At 45.9% G+C, this 14,330-nt stretch overlaps 1 protein-coding gene across 6 annotated transcripts in view; it reads right to left on the minus strand.

The window, feature by feature from the left end:
• SIL1 (SIL1 nucleotide exchange factor) overlaps window positions 1-14,330 on the minus strand; it is a 241,414-nt gene that overhangs the window by 161,745 nt on the left and 65,339 nt on the right. For 4 of the 6 annotated variants that reach the window (XM_077937084.1, XM_001114098.5, XM_077937085.1 and 1 more), the window contains 2 exons: window positions 8,279-8,393; window positions 1,235-1,373 (listed from right to left, as the gene is read on the minus strand). In XM_077937084.1, the coding sequence (XP_077793210.1) occupies window positions 1,235-1,373; window positions 8,279-8,383 (244 nt within the window). In that variant the 5' untranslated portion in view covers window positions 8,384-8,393. The remainder of the gene's footprint in view (window positions 1-1,234; window positions 1,374-8,278; window positions 8,394-14,330) is intronic. The other 2 variants (XM_015140990.3, XM_077937083.1) reach the window with 1 other exon arrangement.

Below are 14,330 nucleotides of genomic sequence, written 5' to 3' on the forward strand. Positions count from 1 at the left end.
AATCGTGGATATAGTCCACATCTTCCACGCCCTATCCCTGAGAGCCTCTGGTTTTAGTCCTTAAAGACCAGTGGGGCTCAGTTCTCAAGTGAAGTCAGGTTGGGGAGGGGTGGGTGGTGGCAGGCAGAGGTTGGATCTGCTGAACCCAATACCTCTATTCCTAAAAGTTCCCTCTGCTCAATGCCATTAGCTCCCACCTGGCTTCCTTGGTGCTTCATCACTCTTCTGTGGCAGCAACTACCCATGTGCAAACACAGCAGGAGCAATATTGCTACCAGAAAGCTGGCTGGCACAGCAAATGCTGGCCTGCCAGCACAGCAGCAGTGGGGGCAGTGAGGACATGGTGATGAATATCGGCAAGAAGCTGATGAAACTACACTGTGGCAGCTGCCAGGCCTTGCCATCCACCTTGCCACTCCTGAGAACAGTCCCAAGTGTCAGTGTAGTAGGCTCCAGCCAAGGACAGCCAGGACTGGGAAGAAGTGGGAAGAGAGTGGGCCCAGGCTCTGGGGTCAATGGCATAGGGCAAGTTAGCTGGAAGACATAGGACAAGTTACCTAACCTCACTGAGCCTCAATGCTTTCATCTGAACATAAACATAATAATAGTTCCTATTATTGTGAAAATTGAACAGGATTACCCATATGAAGCACCTAGTACAGTACCTGAATATGGTGAAGACTCTGCAATTGTTGACTATTCTCATTATTTTAAGCCCTGGGCCCAGGCTCACAAAAGGGTTAGAATAGTGTTCCTTCTGAGGATGCACTATTTAAAAACCAGGCCAGGACCAGCCCGTTTCTCGGCACAGGTTCCTTTAACAACAGAACACACCTGCCCCACACTGGCGCTCAGGACTCTCCCATGAACAATATTTCAGCAGCACTGAGCCAAGCAGCAGAGCCCAAAATAGCATTTGCAGAGCGAGGCACATGTCAGTGCCTCTCCGGTGCTTCAGAAGTGCAGGGAAAGAAAGTTTTCAATCACTTGCTCAGAAACCACAGCCACCCACCACCTGCCTTCCTTCCAGGGCACTAAGACACTGCAATCTCTGTTCTGCTGGAAAATGAAGGTCCCTGAGCCCTGCAGCAGCAGATACCACTCTGACAGACCATGCTCTTTCCCTCCTGCAGGCCAGAGAGGAGCAGCCTGAAGGAGCAGCCCTGTGGGGACAAAGGACATACACAGTTTGAATTCAGAGTGTGTTTTGTGGGGACAGGGCTGGGCCTGATACCTGGCCGAAGGGCCTGCCACTCATGCGTCGGGTAGAACACCTCCAGGACTTCCGCGTCCAGCTCCTCCTCTGCTTTGGTTTCTTTTCTCTCTGTTTCTTTGGTGCTGCTCTTCTCCGGGTTGGTCAGGGCAAACTCCTTCTGAGAAAAGAAAACACAGGGAATGACCCACTGCAACTAGGCGCCCAGGTAAGCAGGAAAAAATATGGCCTAGGGTGGCATGTTCTTTTCCTCCATGCCCCCCTATACCCCACAGCCACACATGTCTGGACACTCACAGTTCCTTTCACAAGGTCAGCCTCAGAACCAGCACATGTGAGGTGATACGGCTAAATGAATGCAGCATGCTGTCCTGTGTGTATGTGGTACTTTTGAAAACACATAGGGAATGACTCTAGAAGATTCCATGGTATCTTGAACGTGTTAAGGGAACACATTAGGGACAGGGGCTGGCAAAAGGAAACAATAAAAGCCTTTTACTTTTTGACATGCTATTATACTGTTTGATGTTTAAAACTCGTACGTATTATTTTTACAATAAAAATACACATATTTAGAAAAGAAAAAAACACATAAATGAATGGGAGAGTAAGGCCTCAAATGGCCACTACAGATGCACAAAAGCTGGCAGCTAAGGCCCAGCTGATTCCCAAGCATCCCAGCAGGGCACAATTCCCCAGTGTGCCTATGAGCCACTGCAAACCACAGAGGAAGGGTGCAAGTGGGAAGGTGAGAATCCAGCTGGGCTGAGGGAGGAAGACGCTCAGGTTGGAAACCACTTCCTAAAACCTGTTTCCTTCCACCCTGTGCAGAACATAGAGGATTAATGAGATGGTGTCTCTGGAGCATTCTCAGCTCAGGAGACAGCGATGAAAGATAAATACAAAGTATTATTCATTTTGCTCTTTCCTGGACTCTCATCCTTCCTATCCCATTTTTAAACCTGTTCTTGCAAAAAAAGTAATAAGGTCTCAGGAAATTCGAACCAGAGGGTTCCAGAGCTCTGGGAAATTACATTTGGGAAAACAAGGAGGAACCCACATTAGCACATGGGGAGGTATTTCAGCCTGCCCACCTCCCCTGTCATCACTTTTTCTCTGCTTGCCAATCTCTCCCTTAGTAACAAAAAGTATATTTCTTGGAATCTTCCTGTGAGCCCAAACCCGTGCTGGGTACTTTACATAGATCTCGTTTTGGTCTCCCAACAATGCTAACTACACCTGCGAGATGTTATATGCATACATCTGGAAAGTTATTTAACTTTCAAATAACACCTTGTTCTCTGCCGGGTGCGGAGGCTCATGCCTGTAATCCCAGCACTTTGAGAGGCCAAGGTGGGTGGATTGTTTGAACCCAAGAGTTCAAGACCAGCCTGGGCAACACGTCAAAACCCCATCTCTACAAAAAACACAAAAAAATTAGCCAGGCGTGGTGGTGCACACCTATAGTCCCAGAGACTTGGGCGGCTGAGCCAAGAGGATCGTTAGAGCCCAGGAACCAGAGGCTGCAGTTACCTGAGATGGCACCACCACACTTCAGCCTGGGTGACAGAGCAAGACCCTGTCTCCAAAAAAAAAAAAAAAAAAGTGCCTTACTCCAGATAAGGACTCCCTCCTGCCTGGGTCCCTCAATGTCTGATCTTTAGTTGCCAGAGGAAAGGTTAAAATGTTAAGGTGCTGGTGATGACAATGTAGAGCCCCTCCAAGAATTTTTACTGTTTAACAAGAAATAAAGGCATGAAATTTAGATGACAGAATTTCAGACCTTACTAAGACCAGTAAGGAAATATCTTGGCAAGAAGAAGCTCTCAAATCTAACCACACCTGGGAGATGTTATATGCATAGTTATGAGAGGCACTGACTCCAGCATAGTGGTTAAGATGCTGGAATAATTCAAATCCCAGTTTCTTGTGACTCAGGAAAAGTTTTTTAACTAAGTTTTAGTTTCCATATCTTCAACATGAAAATAATAACAACATCTAGCTCATAGTTAAATGAGGTACTACATTGTAAACCACTGGCCTTGGGTACATGGTGGCTGTTACTGTTATTACTTATAAAGGCAGTCATAGATTCCAGGCTGTGTTGTGACATCCAGGAGTGACTATACAATATGGCATCATTCAAGCATGTCACCTGCGTAGGCTGGTGCCTCAAACCCCTCCTATCCCTTTAACTTAAAAGTTTGCCCAAATCTGAGCTCAAAAGGAAACTAGGAATAGAAGAATAGGTGTGCTTATGAGACTACAGAGAAGACACACTGGCAAGAGGCACCCTCCATTCTGAGGACATGGACATCAAGGACTTCCAACAAGCTGAGTTTCTAGAGGGCAAGCACCATGTCAGTCTCCTTCATCACCCCCATGCCTAGCACAGCGCTTAGTTTGAAACTGCTGAACAAATAGATGAATGAATGCCCCTTCCCATAGGCAGGTGTGTCTTCTGGGTGCCTTAGACTGAGGAAAGCCCAAAGCACGTGAGTCTGCTGCAGGTGCTCACCTCATATTCCACAACAAAGACCACCCTGTCTGCTAAGTACCCAGAGCCTATATACACTAGGATCAGCCCTGGTCAGAAGCATTAGACTGTGGGACGAGGAGAAAGTCAGTAAAATTTAACTTGGAGGTGTGTCAATGAAATGTCCCAGGGGCCAGGCAGGGATGCAGGTATATCAGTGGACCAGGTGTAAACAACAGGGAGTGGTGAGACTGTAGAAACTGGAGTCCTCCTGCCTTGACTCGGGGAAGCAGCTGCTACTCAGCTGGTCTACCACTGTCACGCAGGCATTCGACTTGAAAACAGAAATCCAGATTTTTATGTGAAATGTTCTTATTTTTAGAACACTAAGAGGGCCAAACTAAAATATCTAAGCATCAATTTGCAACCTTTTTTAAAAAAAAAAATTTTAGTAGAGACAAGGGCTCCCTATGTTTCCTAGGCTGGTCTTGAACTCCTAGACTTAAGCAATCCTCCCTCCTCTGCCTCCCAAAGTGCTGGGATTACAGGCATGAGCCACCATGCCCAGCCTCAATCCTTGTTTACCTATTAGCCGGGTAATTCTTGGCAGGCTGTAAGCAAGCAGCCAAATTCTCATCAAGAGAAGCAGAGAGCGGCAAGGGAGATGGTGATAAGAAGGTAGCACAGGAAGCCCTTCAAAATCGAGGTAGGCTGATGTTCATTTAACTGCTAAGGGTTGGGAAAGCCTCTTTTTCTAGATTTCATTAACAAGATTAACAGAGTGGATTCGAGAAGGAGGGAGAGAATGAGACTGATGAACCGCTGAGCTACATGCTTCAAGTCCTAAGGAGGCCAGACTCCTTTGCAACAATCCTGTCACTGTTCAAAATGTTTTTTGCACCTCCTCTAGGTATCATGTTTGAACCAGATTTTAAGACGCAAACACAAAATCTGTACATTTAAAAGTACATTTTAAAGTACACCTCGATTTTTAGTGGGGATTGACACAAAATTGGTTCTCCCCTATCTGTGCTCACCCTGTTCACCAGACCTGGCTATGAGAGTCTTTAGATGCTTTGCCCAAATCACACCTAACTATCCTCAAAGGCCAAGGGCTCAGAAGCATCGAGAGAGGTTCAGTGATATGAACACACCACAGGCTGGACAGTGAGTTCAAAAGCAGAGTTTCAGAAAACGTTTTGAGAAAAAGCAGCATCAAGAGGATGAGGTTGTAACGATAACAGTAGCTACCGTTTATTAAGCCCTGATCATATGTCACGCACCGGGGCAAGATGCCTTCCATGCCTCAATTTATCCAAGTCTCATCTGTGAAGCACATCATATTAGTCCCATAGGAGGACAGATATGGGGCTTTTCAAAATCACACTGCTCAGAAAAGCACAGCAGAGACTGAAGTCCAGACCTGCCTGGCTCCAAAGCCCATACATAAGTTTTGACTCACTTCTATGATTCTTTTTTGGTCAGATGTCCTAATAAGTTGTGCCCTGAGAGCTGAGGGAATGATGCTGGGACATTAAGATCGCTTTAGCATATCTACCAGCACATGCCCTTCCTTGGCAAAGACTTCCATGGGCCAGGTAAGAAACCACAGTCCCAGAGTAAGAACAAGCACAACTAGCCTCAATCTGCCTAGGCAGTGTCCTGAACAGGAGAGAGGGAGGCAGGCCAGCCCTTGGTCGGCCATGAAGTAAACCCCGTGCTCTGGTGCCTTCCCAGCTGGCTCCTCAGGGCTCCCTTCCATGCTGGATCATCAGCGCTCTCTTCTCCCTATCACCATCATTCCAAATACCAATTTCCTCTCAAGTGACTGGCAAGAAATCCTAGCTAAGGTGTTAGCTGACAACAGCTTACCATGTCACACTTCCTTGCGCTTGTATCTGAATAAGAGATTCTTAAAAACCAAAGCCTTCAAGATCCAAGAGAATGAATGAATCTCTAATGGTGGGTTGACAGACACTGTAACAGAGACAGACTGCCAGGGCAACATTTTGGGACAGAAGCCTGCCTGACACAGCCCAAATTAAACCATAGAAGCAGCACCCCCATACTAAAAAAACAACAGCTGACATTCATTAACCATTTATTGGCCATATTGTGCCAGTTTCAATGCCAGGTGCTTTATATATAATCACATTTAATCTACACTAAAACCTTAAGAGGAAGGTACCAACCCTGTTTTACAGATTAGGAAACAAAGCTCAGAAAGAGTCAAATTGCCGGCCGGGTGCGGTGGCTCAAGCCTGTAATCCCAGCACTTTGGGAGGCTGAGACGGGCGGATCACGAGGTCAGGAGATCGAGACCATCCTGGCTGACACGGTGAAACCCCGTCTCTACTTTAAAAAATACAAAAAACTAGCCAGGCGAGGTGGCGGCGCCTATAGTCCCAGCTACTCGGGAGGCTGAGGCAGGAGAATGGCGTGAACCCGGGAGGCGGAGCTTGCAGTGAGCTGAGATCCGGCCACTGCACTCCAGCCTGGGCGGCAGAGCGAGACTCCATCTCAAAAAAAAAACAAAACAACAACAAAAAAAAAAAAAAAAAAGAAAGAGTCAAATTGCCAAAGTGTGAGGCAAAAGGGATCTTACGAAGGGCCTGTGCTTCCTCCACAAGGCTCCACTACTGTACCCGCCTCATTGTTCACCACCTTTTCAAAGGCCAGTAACACACAACCACAGCCCTTCAGCATCTACATGCCTCCTAAGATGTGGCATCCCAGGGAAGTACCGCAGCAGGAGCCAGGAAGGAAAGCTGGCTCCAGATCATACTGTGATACACACAGCCAGCCTTTCCTGGGTGGGCATGAACCTGCCCCACTGCCTTTGGGGAGGACAATTCCAGGTCATCAGGAGCACTTACCTGGACTCCGGGCTCTGAAGAAAGGATCATAACCACCTCCACCCCATTTTCACTGTTCTGAAGGTGGCTGGCTGCATAATTTAGATTTTAAATGACATCAGGGCAACAATTTTTATGGTATGAGAGAAAAGATGCTTCAACTCCTACTTGTGCTTAGCACATGATAAAAGATTATGACAAATGTATACAGCTTAGGAACAGACATAAGGATAAAAGCAGCTTCTGTTGATGAAAGTCAGTATTAACATTTTTCTGAGACTAGACTCAATAGAGCTAATATAAATGGGCCAGAATAATTATGCTCTGAAAGCTCATCTATTTGGTTGGACTATTATCCAAAAGGGACTTCCTAACTCAGTCCTTAAGTAAATTCATCAGCATGCCTTTGTTAATTGTGCATCTGCTAAAGCTCATGATGGGGAGCACGGCATCCTCATGAGCTACAAGTTGGGGAGGGGACAAAGCCCTGGTCCCTCAAGGCTCTTTTCTGGGCCATTCCACCGCCAATCTATGCCAGAGACAGCCCCAACCTCATGCTGTAGCCAGTCCCATTCTCAGGGGCCCCTGGAATCCCATTCTCACTGTCCTTGAAGAAGAGGCAAATAAACAGCACCAACAGGATCTCAGAGGGCATTAAAAACTCAAAAGGACTCGTGACTCCCAACTGTATGTTTTCTCCTGCTCCACAAAGTGGGGGGAAAGGCAGAGAGGAAACAAATGATTTCAGAGAGAAGGTGGAAGCTTGCCATGAGCCAGAGGTGAACCACAGCTAAGCTGGATTGTTATTAAATTCATCACAATTGTCATTTGCACTTCAAGGACCTCCCGCTCCAGAGCTTCCAGCGCTTTATCCAACATTTAGTGGGAGCCCTGGGGTTGGGGAAGGTGGCCAGGGGAGGGTGAAACTGTCAAATAACTGACAGTGGGAGCTTATCAAGGGAGAAGAGAGGGAGGGCATTAGGAGCTGGTCAAGGGCAGGCCGTTGCTGGGACAAGCCAAGTAAACAGGGCCAGGAACCGTATTGTGCTGCAGCCAGGCCACGCTCAGGGCCTTTTCGGGCATTCTCCTCCTGCCAGTGGCAATGGCAGAAGCCCGGAGCAGTAAGCTCTAGGTTAATGAAGTGTGGCCCAGAAAGAACAGGGAGCTATAGACAAAAGGAAGGAGGATACAGAGATGGAGATGAACTGAGAAAGTACAAGCGAGAGAGGAGGAGAGGAAGAAAAAGAGTCTTACTTGGAACTGATGCCCACCACACAGGCACTCAGCTTTTGGGAAGAATCCTGACATTCACAGCTCTCACAAGCTGGCTGTGTGATTTCGGCCAAGTTACCTAATGTCTCTGAGTCTTAGTCTTCTCCTTAAAAGGAGGATAAAAACTGCAGCTGCCTAATTCATAGTGTTGTTGGGAGGATTAAATGAAAAAATATATAAAGCACTCACTACAAGGTTTGGTACATGGAAGATTATAATTATTAATTTATCATCATCATCATCTTTTCCCCAAAGGGAGACTGTGCCATAAGCTTTAAACAGAAGCCAGAAGACACAGGGATGGGGAGGAAGAAGTCTACCTACTCCATGATCCACTGCCAGCCACACTCACATAAGAAAGAAACATAAAAGCCCACCCTACTCCCACAGCAGCCCTGGTGACAGGGAGGCCTTCTCAAGACCTCATCGAGGATCCCTCCCACTTGCAATAAAGACATTTACCGGGTTCTGATGACTGAGGCAGAAGGTGAAGCAGGCAGCCATCAGCAGCCCAAGCAGTATGGCCAGAGGAGCCATCCTAGATGAAGGCAGGCTCTGGAGAGCCATAGTCAGGGACCTGCAGGTGCAAGCACAGAAAACAGAAGGTCAATGAAAAGCTAGTGCTTGATTCCCCCTCACTGTGATTCCCGTGTCATCACTTGCTCACATGTCAGACATTTCCTGCATAGAGGTATAACGAGTCTTCTACCACTTCTAGATAATTCTGAAACCTCTATCTCCCATGGTGGATCCAGCCATCCAATAAGAGATATGCCCTGGCTAGAACCATACAGTCAATCAGGACTCTTGCATGAGCTATCACAGCCCTGGTCCCTTCCTTCTTCATTAGAACTTGTTATCAGGTTGTGGCGGGTGGTCTTGACTATGATAAGGAGAGAGGGAAACTAACCAACTGATCTGTGTGTGAACTAACATGGGTGCAAATCCACATTAGCGTTTGTAACCACCCACTTCTAAAACACACCCATTATCCTACCTGAAGACAGATGGCATCAATATCCTCTAAGACAGCAAAGTTCAATATTTCCAAGTCACAAAACCTCTCACATCACCTTTCAAACAGTCAAACAAATCAAAGTACAAGCCCCAGTAGCTATTAAAAAGGACAGGCAAAGGTGGGGGGATCCCTTGAGGCCAGCAGTTCAAGACCAGCCTGCACAACACAGTGAGACCCTGTCTCCACAAAAAAAAAAAAAAAAAAAAAGAATTAGCTAGGCACAGTGGTGTGAGCCTGTAGTCCCAGCTACATAGGAGGCTGAGGCAGGAAGACCACTTGAGCCCCAGAGGTTGAGGCTGTAGTGACCCATGACTATACCACTGCACTCCAGCCTGGGTGACAGAGTGAGACCCCAATCCTCCAAAAAAAAATTAAAAGAATATAAGGATGGAAGGACATCCCATGTTCATGAATTAGAGACTTCATACTATTAATAACAATACTACCCAAAGCAACATACAGATTCAGAGCAATCTCTGTTAAAATCCCAATGGAGAAACTCATCCTAAAACTCATATGAAATTTTAGGGGACCCAGAATAGCCAAAACAATCTCAAAAATGAAGAAAGGGCTGGGTTTAGTGGCTCACACCTATAATCCCAGCACTTTAGGAGGCCAGTGGGTGGAATGCCTGAGCTCAAGAGTTCAAGACCAGCCTGGGCAACATGGCAAAACCCCATCTCTACCAAAAATACAAAATATTTCTGGGTGTGCTGGTACACGCCTGTAGTCCCAGCTACCCAGGAGGCTGAGGTGGGAGGATTGCTTGAGCCTGGGAGGCAAAGGTTGCAGTGAGCTGAGATCACGCCACTGCACTACAACCTGGGCGACAGAGTGAGTACCCATCTAAGAAAGTAAAAGAAGTTAGAGGACTCACTCTTCCTGATTTCAAAACTTACTACAAAGCTACTGTAATCAAAGGGTGATACTGGCATAAGGATGGACAGACCAATGGAATAAAATTGAGAGTCCAGAAATAATCTCATATATGGTCAATTTTTGACAATGGTGCCAAGACCATTCAATGGAGAAAGGACAGTCTAACAAACGGTACTGGGACAACTGGATATCCACATGTATAAGAGTGAAGTTGGGGCCAGGCGCGGTGGCTCACGCCTATAATCCCAGCACTTTGAGAGGCCGAGGCAGGCGGATCACGAGGTCAGGAAATCGAGAACATCCTGGCTAACACAGTGAAACCCCATCTCTACTAAAAACACAAAAAATTAGCTGGGCATGGTGGCAGGCGCCTGTAGTCCCAGCTACTCAGGAGGCTGAGGCCAGAGAATGGCATGAACCTGGGAGGCGGAACTTGAAGTGAGCCAAGATTGTGCCACTGCACTCCAGCCTGGGCAACAGAGAGAGACTCCATCTCAAAAAAATAAAAAAATTAAAAAAAAAAAGAGTCAAGTTGGACCCTTACCTTATATCATTTATAAAAACTAACTAGAAATGAATCAAAGACTTACATTTAAGAGCTAAAAGCATAAAACTTAGACGGAAACATAGATGTAATCTTAACAACCTTGGATTTGGCAATAGTTTCTTAAATATAACACCAAAAGCATAGGCAACAAAAGAAAAACAGATAAACTGGACTTCATCAAAATTAAAAAGTTTTTGGGTCTCAAAGGATACTATCAAAATAGTGAAAAGACAGAATGGGAGAAAATATTTAAAAATCACATGTCTGTTATGGGTATATTGTCCAGAACGTGTTGAGAATTCCTAAATCTCAACAATAAAAAGACAAGCATCCCAATTTAAAAATGGGCAAAGGCAGGAGTTCAAGAACAGCCTGAGCAATATAGCTAGCCATCTTCTCTAAAAAAAAAAAAAAACTAAAAATTTAAAAAATTAGCCAGGTGTGGTGGTGTGCACCTGTAGTCCCAGCTACTTAGGAGGCTCAAGTGAGATCTCTTGAGCCCAGGAGTTTGAGGCCTCAGTGAGCTATGATAATGTCACTGTGCTCCAGTCTGGGCAACAGAGTGAGATTCTGTCACTAAAAAAAAAAAAATTTTAAATAAAAATGGGCAAAGGACTTGAATAAACATTTCTCCAAAGAAGATATACAAATGGCCAATAGAGACATGAAAATGTTCTCAACATCATTAACCATGAGGGAAATGCAAATCAAAACCACAATGATACACCACTTCACACCCACAACGACGGCTGTAATGTTTTTTAAGTAAAATAACAAGTGTTGGTGAAGACGTGGATTAACTGGAACCCTCGTACATTGCTGGTGTAGATATAAAACAGTGCAGCCACTTGGGAATAGTTTGGTGGCTCCTCAGAAAGCTAAATATAGAATTACCATATGTCCCGGCAATTCCACTCCTAGGCATATCCCCCAAAGAATCGAAAACAGGGACTCAAACAGATATATGTACATCAATGTTCGTTGTAGCATTATTCACAATACCCAAAAGGTGGAAACAATCCAAGTGCCATCAAAAGATGAATTTTCAAAATGTGGTATATACATACAATGGAATATTATTCAGCCATAAAAGGAATGAAATTCTGATACATGCTGCAAGATGGAAGCTTGAAAATATTGTCTTAAGTGAAATAAGTCAGACACAAAAGCTCAGATATTGTATGATTCTGATTATACAACATATTTAGAACAGACAAATTCATTTTAATAGAAAGTAGAAAAGCGGTTACCAAGTTAAGGAAAAGGGAAAATGGAGAGTTACTCCTTAATATTGAAGAGTTTCTATTTGGAAAAGTGAAAATATTCTAGTAAACTAGGATAGAAGTCAAGAAAACTTAATCCAAATTAGCAAATGATCTAGGAAAGGCAGGCAGAAAGAAAAACAAAATAAAACAAGCAAGAAACCTTAGGAAAATTCAGGCTGTGTCAGTATTAGCCCAGACCTTATAAGAGGTTTTAATATTATCCCCCAGCCCCAGTATACCTCATTAGGCAGTTTACTCAATTGAGGCTTAAGTGAGTTAATTACAGGGCAGCACCTCTGAAGAATGTGGTGTTTACTTTTTCTCTATCCCACTCCTGCCACATTTCTCCCTGCTTCACCTTAAGAAATTGGACCTGTGGCATGATTGCAGTGGGACCTAAAGCGTGCCTGAACCCACTCTCAGAAGCCATTACCCCTCTGCGCAGCCCACATCTTCTCAGGGGCCGACAGAAACTTTCCCTAAGGACATCTGCAGCCATGAAGGAAAACAGCCCTGCTGGACCGGCACTGTGCTAAAAAAGCACAGCCAAATGGAAAAGCAAAGGCTCGGGTACTAAAAATAGCTGCTACACTCACCCAGCAGCAAAAGCCTTAGCTTTCTGCCAGTTCCCCTCCTCTTTTTTTGCCGACAAAATGGAACGGCTGAGTGCCATGAGAGCTTCCCCCAGCAACCTGGCTCCCTGGGGCACCAATCACACTGAAAGGCAGGGATTGAGTTCACAGCACCACACTAGGTTCTGGATAGGTGACTGGTCATCCCTGGGTGTGAGCAGGAGAGGGGCTAGGCTGGGTGAGGATGAGCAAGGGGTCACCACATCAGGAGGGAGAAGGCTAGGAAGGCCTAGGGAGACAGTTCCTAAGAAGGCACAACCCTAGAGCTGCCTGTACTGCTCTATACTTTTGTTAACGCTGCAGCCTTGGCTGTGGGGGAAAAAAAAAGAATAAAGAATAGAAGCAGGGGGCTCACAGTATTATCAAGACAATGTACAATAAAACAAAGATTAACCCAAAGCCACAGATGTCCCTCCCCTTCCATGAGATACTCGTGTATACACACACACACACACACACACACACACACACACAGAGTTATGAGCTCCCTTCTTACAGCCAGGGATCAACAATGAAACTGGTGCTGGGGAAAAAGAAGAGGAGGAAGAGCTAAATGAGAAGGAAATAGTCAAGGGCAAAGAAGACAAATCAGCAGAAAGAGGAGGCCCAGAAAGGACTGAGGAAGAAGAGGTCAGGGGCAGCTGATGCACACACAGCAGCTTCCCCCACTCCTTGGAGTGGGAAGAGGAGTGGAGGGTGAGAGAAATGGCAGCTCCCACAGGGCTCCCTGCCGTCTCCATCTCCTGCACACACGCTAACACTGTCAGAAACATTTTCTGCCAATACTAAGGATGAGAGATGGATTCACAAGTGGATCCTTCATCTTCCCTCAATAATTCCACATGGACTGCACGCCTGACCCAGTTATTGCCTCTAAATATTTTTCCACAAAACAGGGAGAGAGAATGAGAGAGAGAAAGAGAGGACAAGAACATGGAGCTGAGTTGGGCAGTGGGAGAGGGATGGGGGGATTGAGAGGACTGAGGAGAGACCTAGGTGAGGCTGGGAGAAAGGTGTGAGATAGTTCCTCAGACTTCACAGGGGCATTCAGAGAGCAAGAGCAAGTACCAACTCTGCAGCAAGCAGGCATGGAAAACAGTGTTCTCCGTCCTTTTAAGGCCTGGCCTGCAGCCACGTCACCTGGTCTTGGTCCTTACTCAAGAAGTGGCAGGCATAGTCTGCCCTGGGCTTTATGCTAAAGCTGAGGGAGAAGGGAAAAGGGGAAAAGGGAAGTGGCACACAGCTATGCTTTGCCAGGATGGCCTACCATCACAAGCAGGGACAGAGGCAGCAGCAGCAGCAAAAGCCAGCTGCAGTCCCTGGCATAAGTAAAGCCAAAGTCATGGCATCCCATTGAGGCACAGTTTGGCACACCTGGCCTGATGATAGTGCCATTCCCGAAACACTTGCCATGCATAAACTCTGGGTTCACCTCATCAATGGCCCCTGCATACTGTGCAAAAAAAAAAAAAAAAATCCTTCTCATCGTCCTTGACTTTCAATGGAGGACAGACCAACATCTTTATATTTATGGCCCTCTTCTGACATAAAATACCATCACTCTGTCCAGGAAAGGGGAAACTATTTCAGTGTTTCACCAGTAACTCTTTCCTTAACTATCCTTGGGCTTTGGGACAGAAGAGATAATAAGGTACTTGAGATGCCCATTTTTCTATCGATGCCCATTTTTCTATAAAAAGGTGTCCATTTGTAGGCTGTACCTCTGCTTAAACAGAGGTTGGATACACTCACCAATCTGTATTGCCAGCTTACTGCATCCCAGAGCAGATGCTTGGGGAGCAGGTGGGATGAGGCCACTCAGTCCCCACCTCTCTCAGTGCCTCTTGTCTTCCACCAATTCAGACAAGACTGGGATGGGGATTGGGGCCTGTGTAAACAAGACATCTCTCCTTAATGTCTTTTCTCCAGAATGGAAAACAAAAGAATGGGATGAGGATGGCAAGAAGCCAATAAAGGGAGAAGGAGCGGGATTGCTGGGTCTCTGGCAGCTTCTGACACACCTGGTAGGACCCATGGGCAGTAGCTGAGTTTCAGAATCAGAGCACAGAAAGAACTGGAAAAGGTTCTAAGTGTCCTGGGCAAGCAGAGCCAACTCGGTAGACTGCCATGGAGCCCTTGGAATTCCATCTTATAAAATGCTTATGTTATTAAC

Source organism: Macaca mulatta, chromosome 6 (genome assembly GCF_049350105.2).
Source record: "Macaca mulatta isolate MMU2019108-1 chromosome 6, T2T-MMU8v2.0, whole genome shotgun sequence".
In the NCBI taxonomy this organism is placed as follows: Eukaryota; Metazoa; Chordata; class Mammalia; order Primates; family Cercopithecidae; genus Macaca; species Macaca mulatta.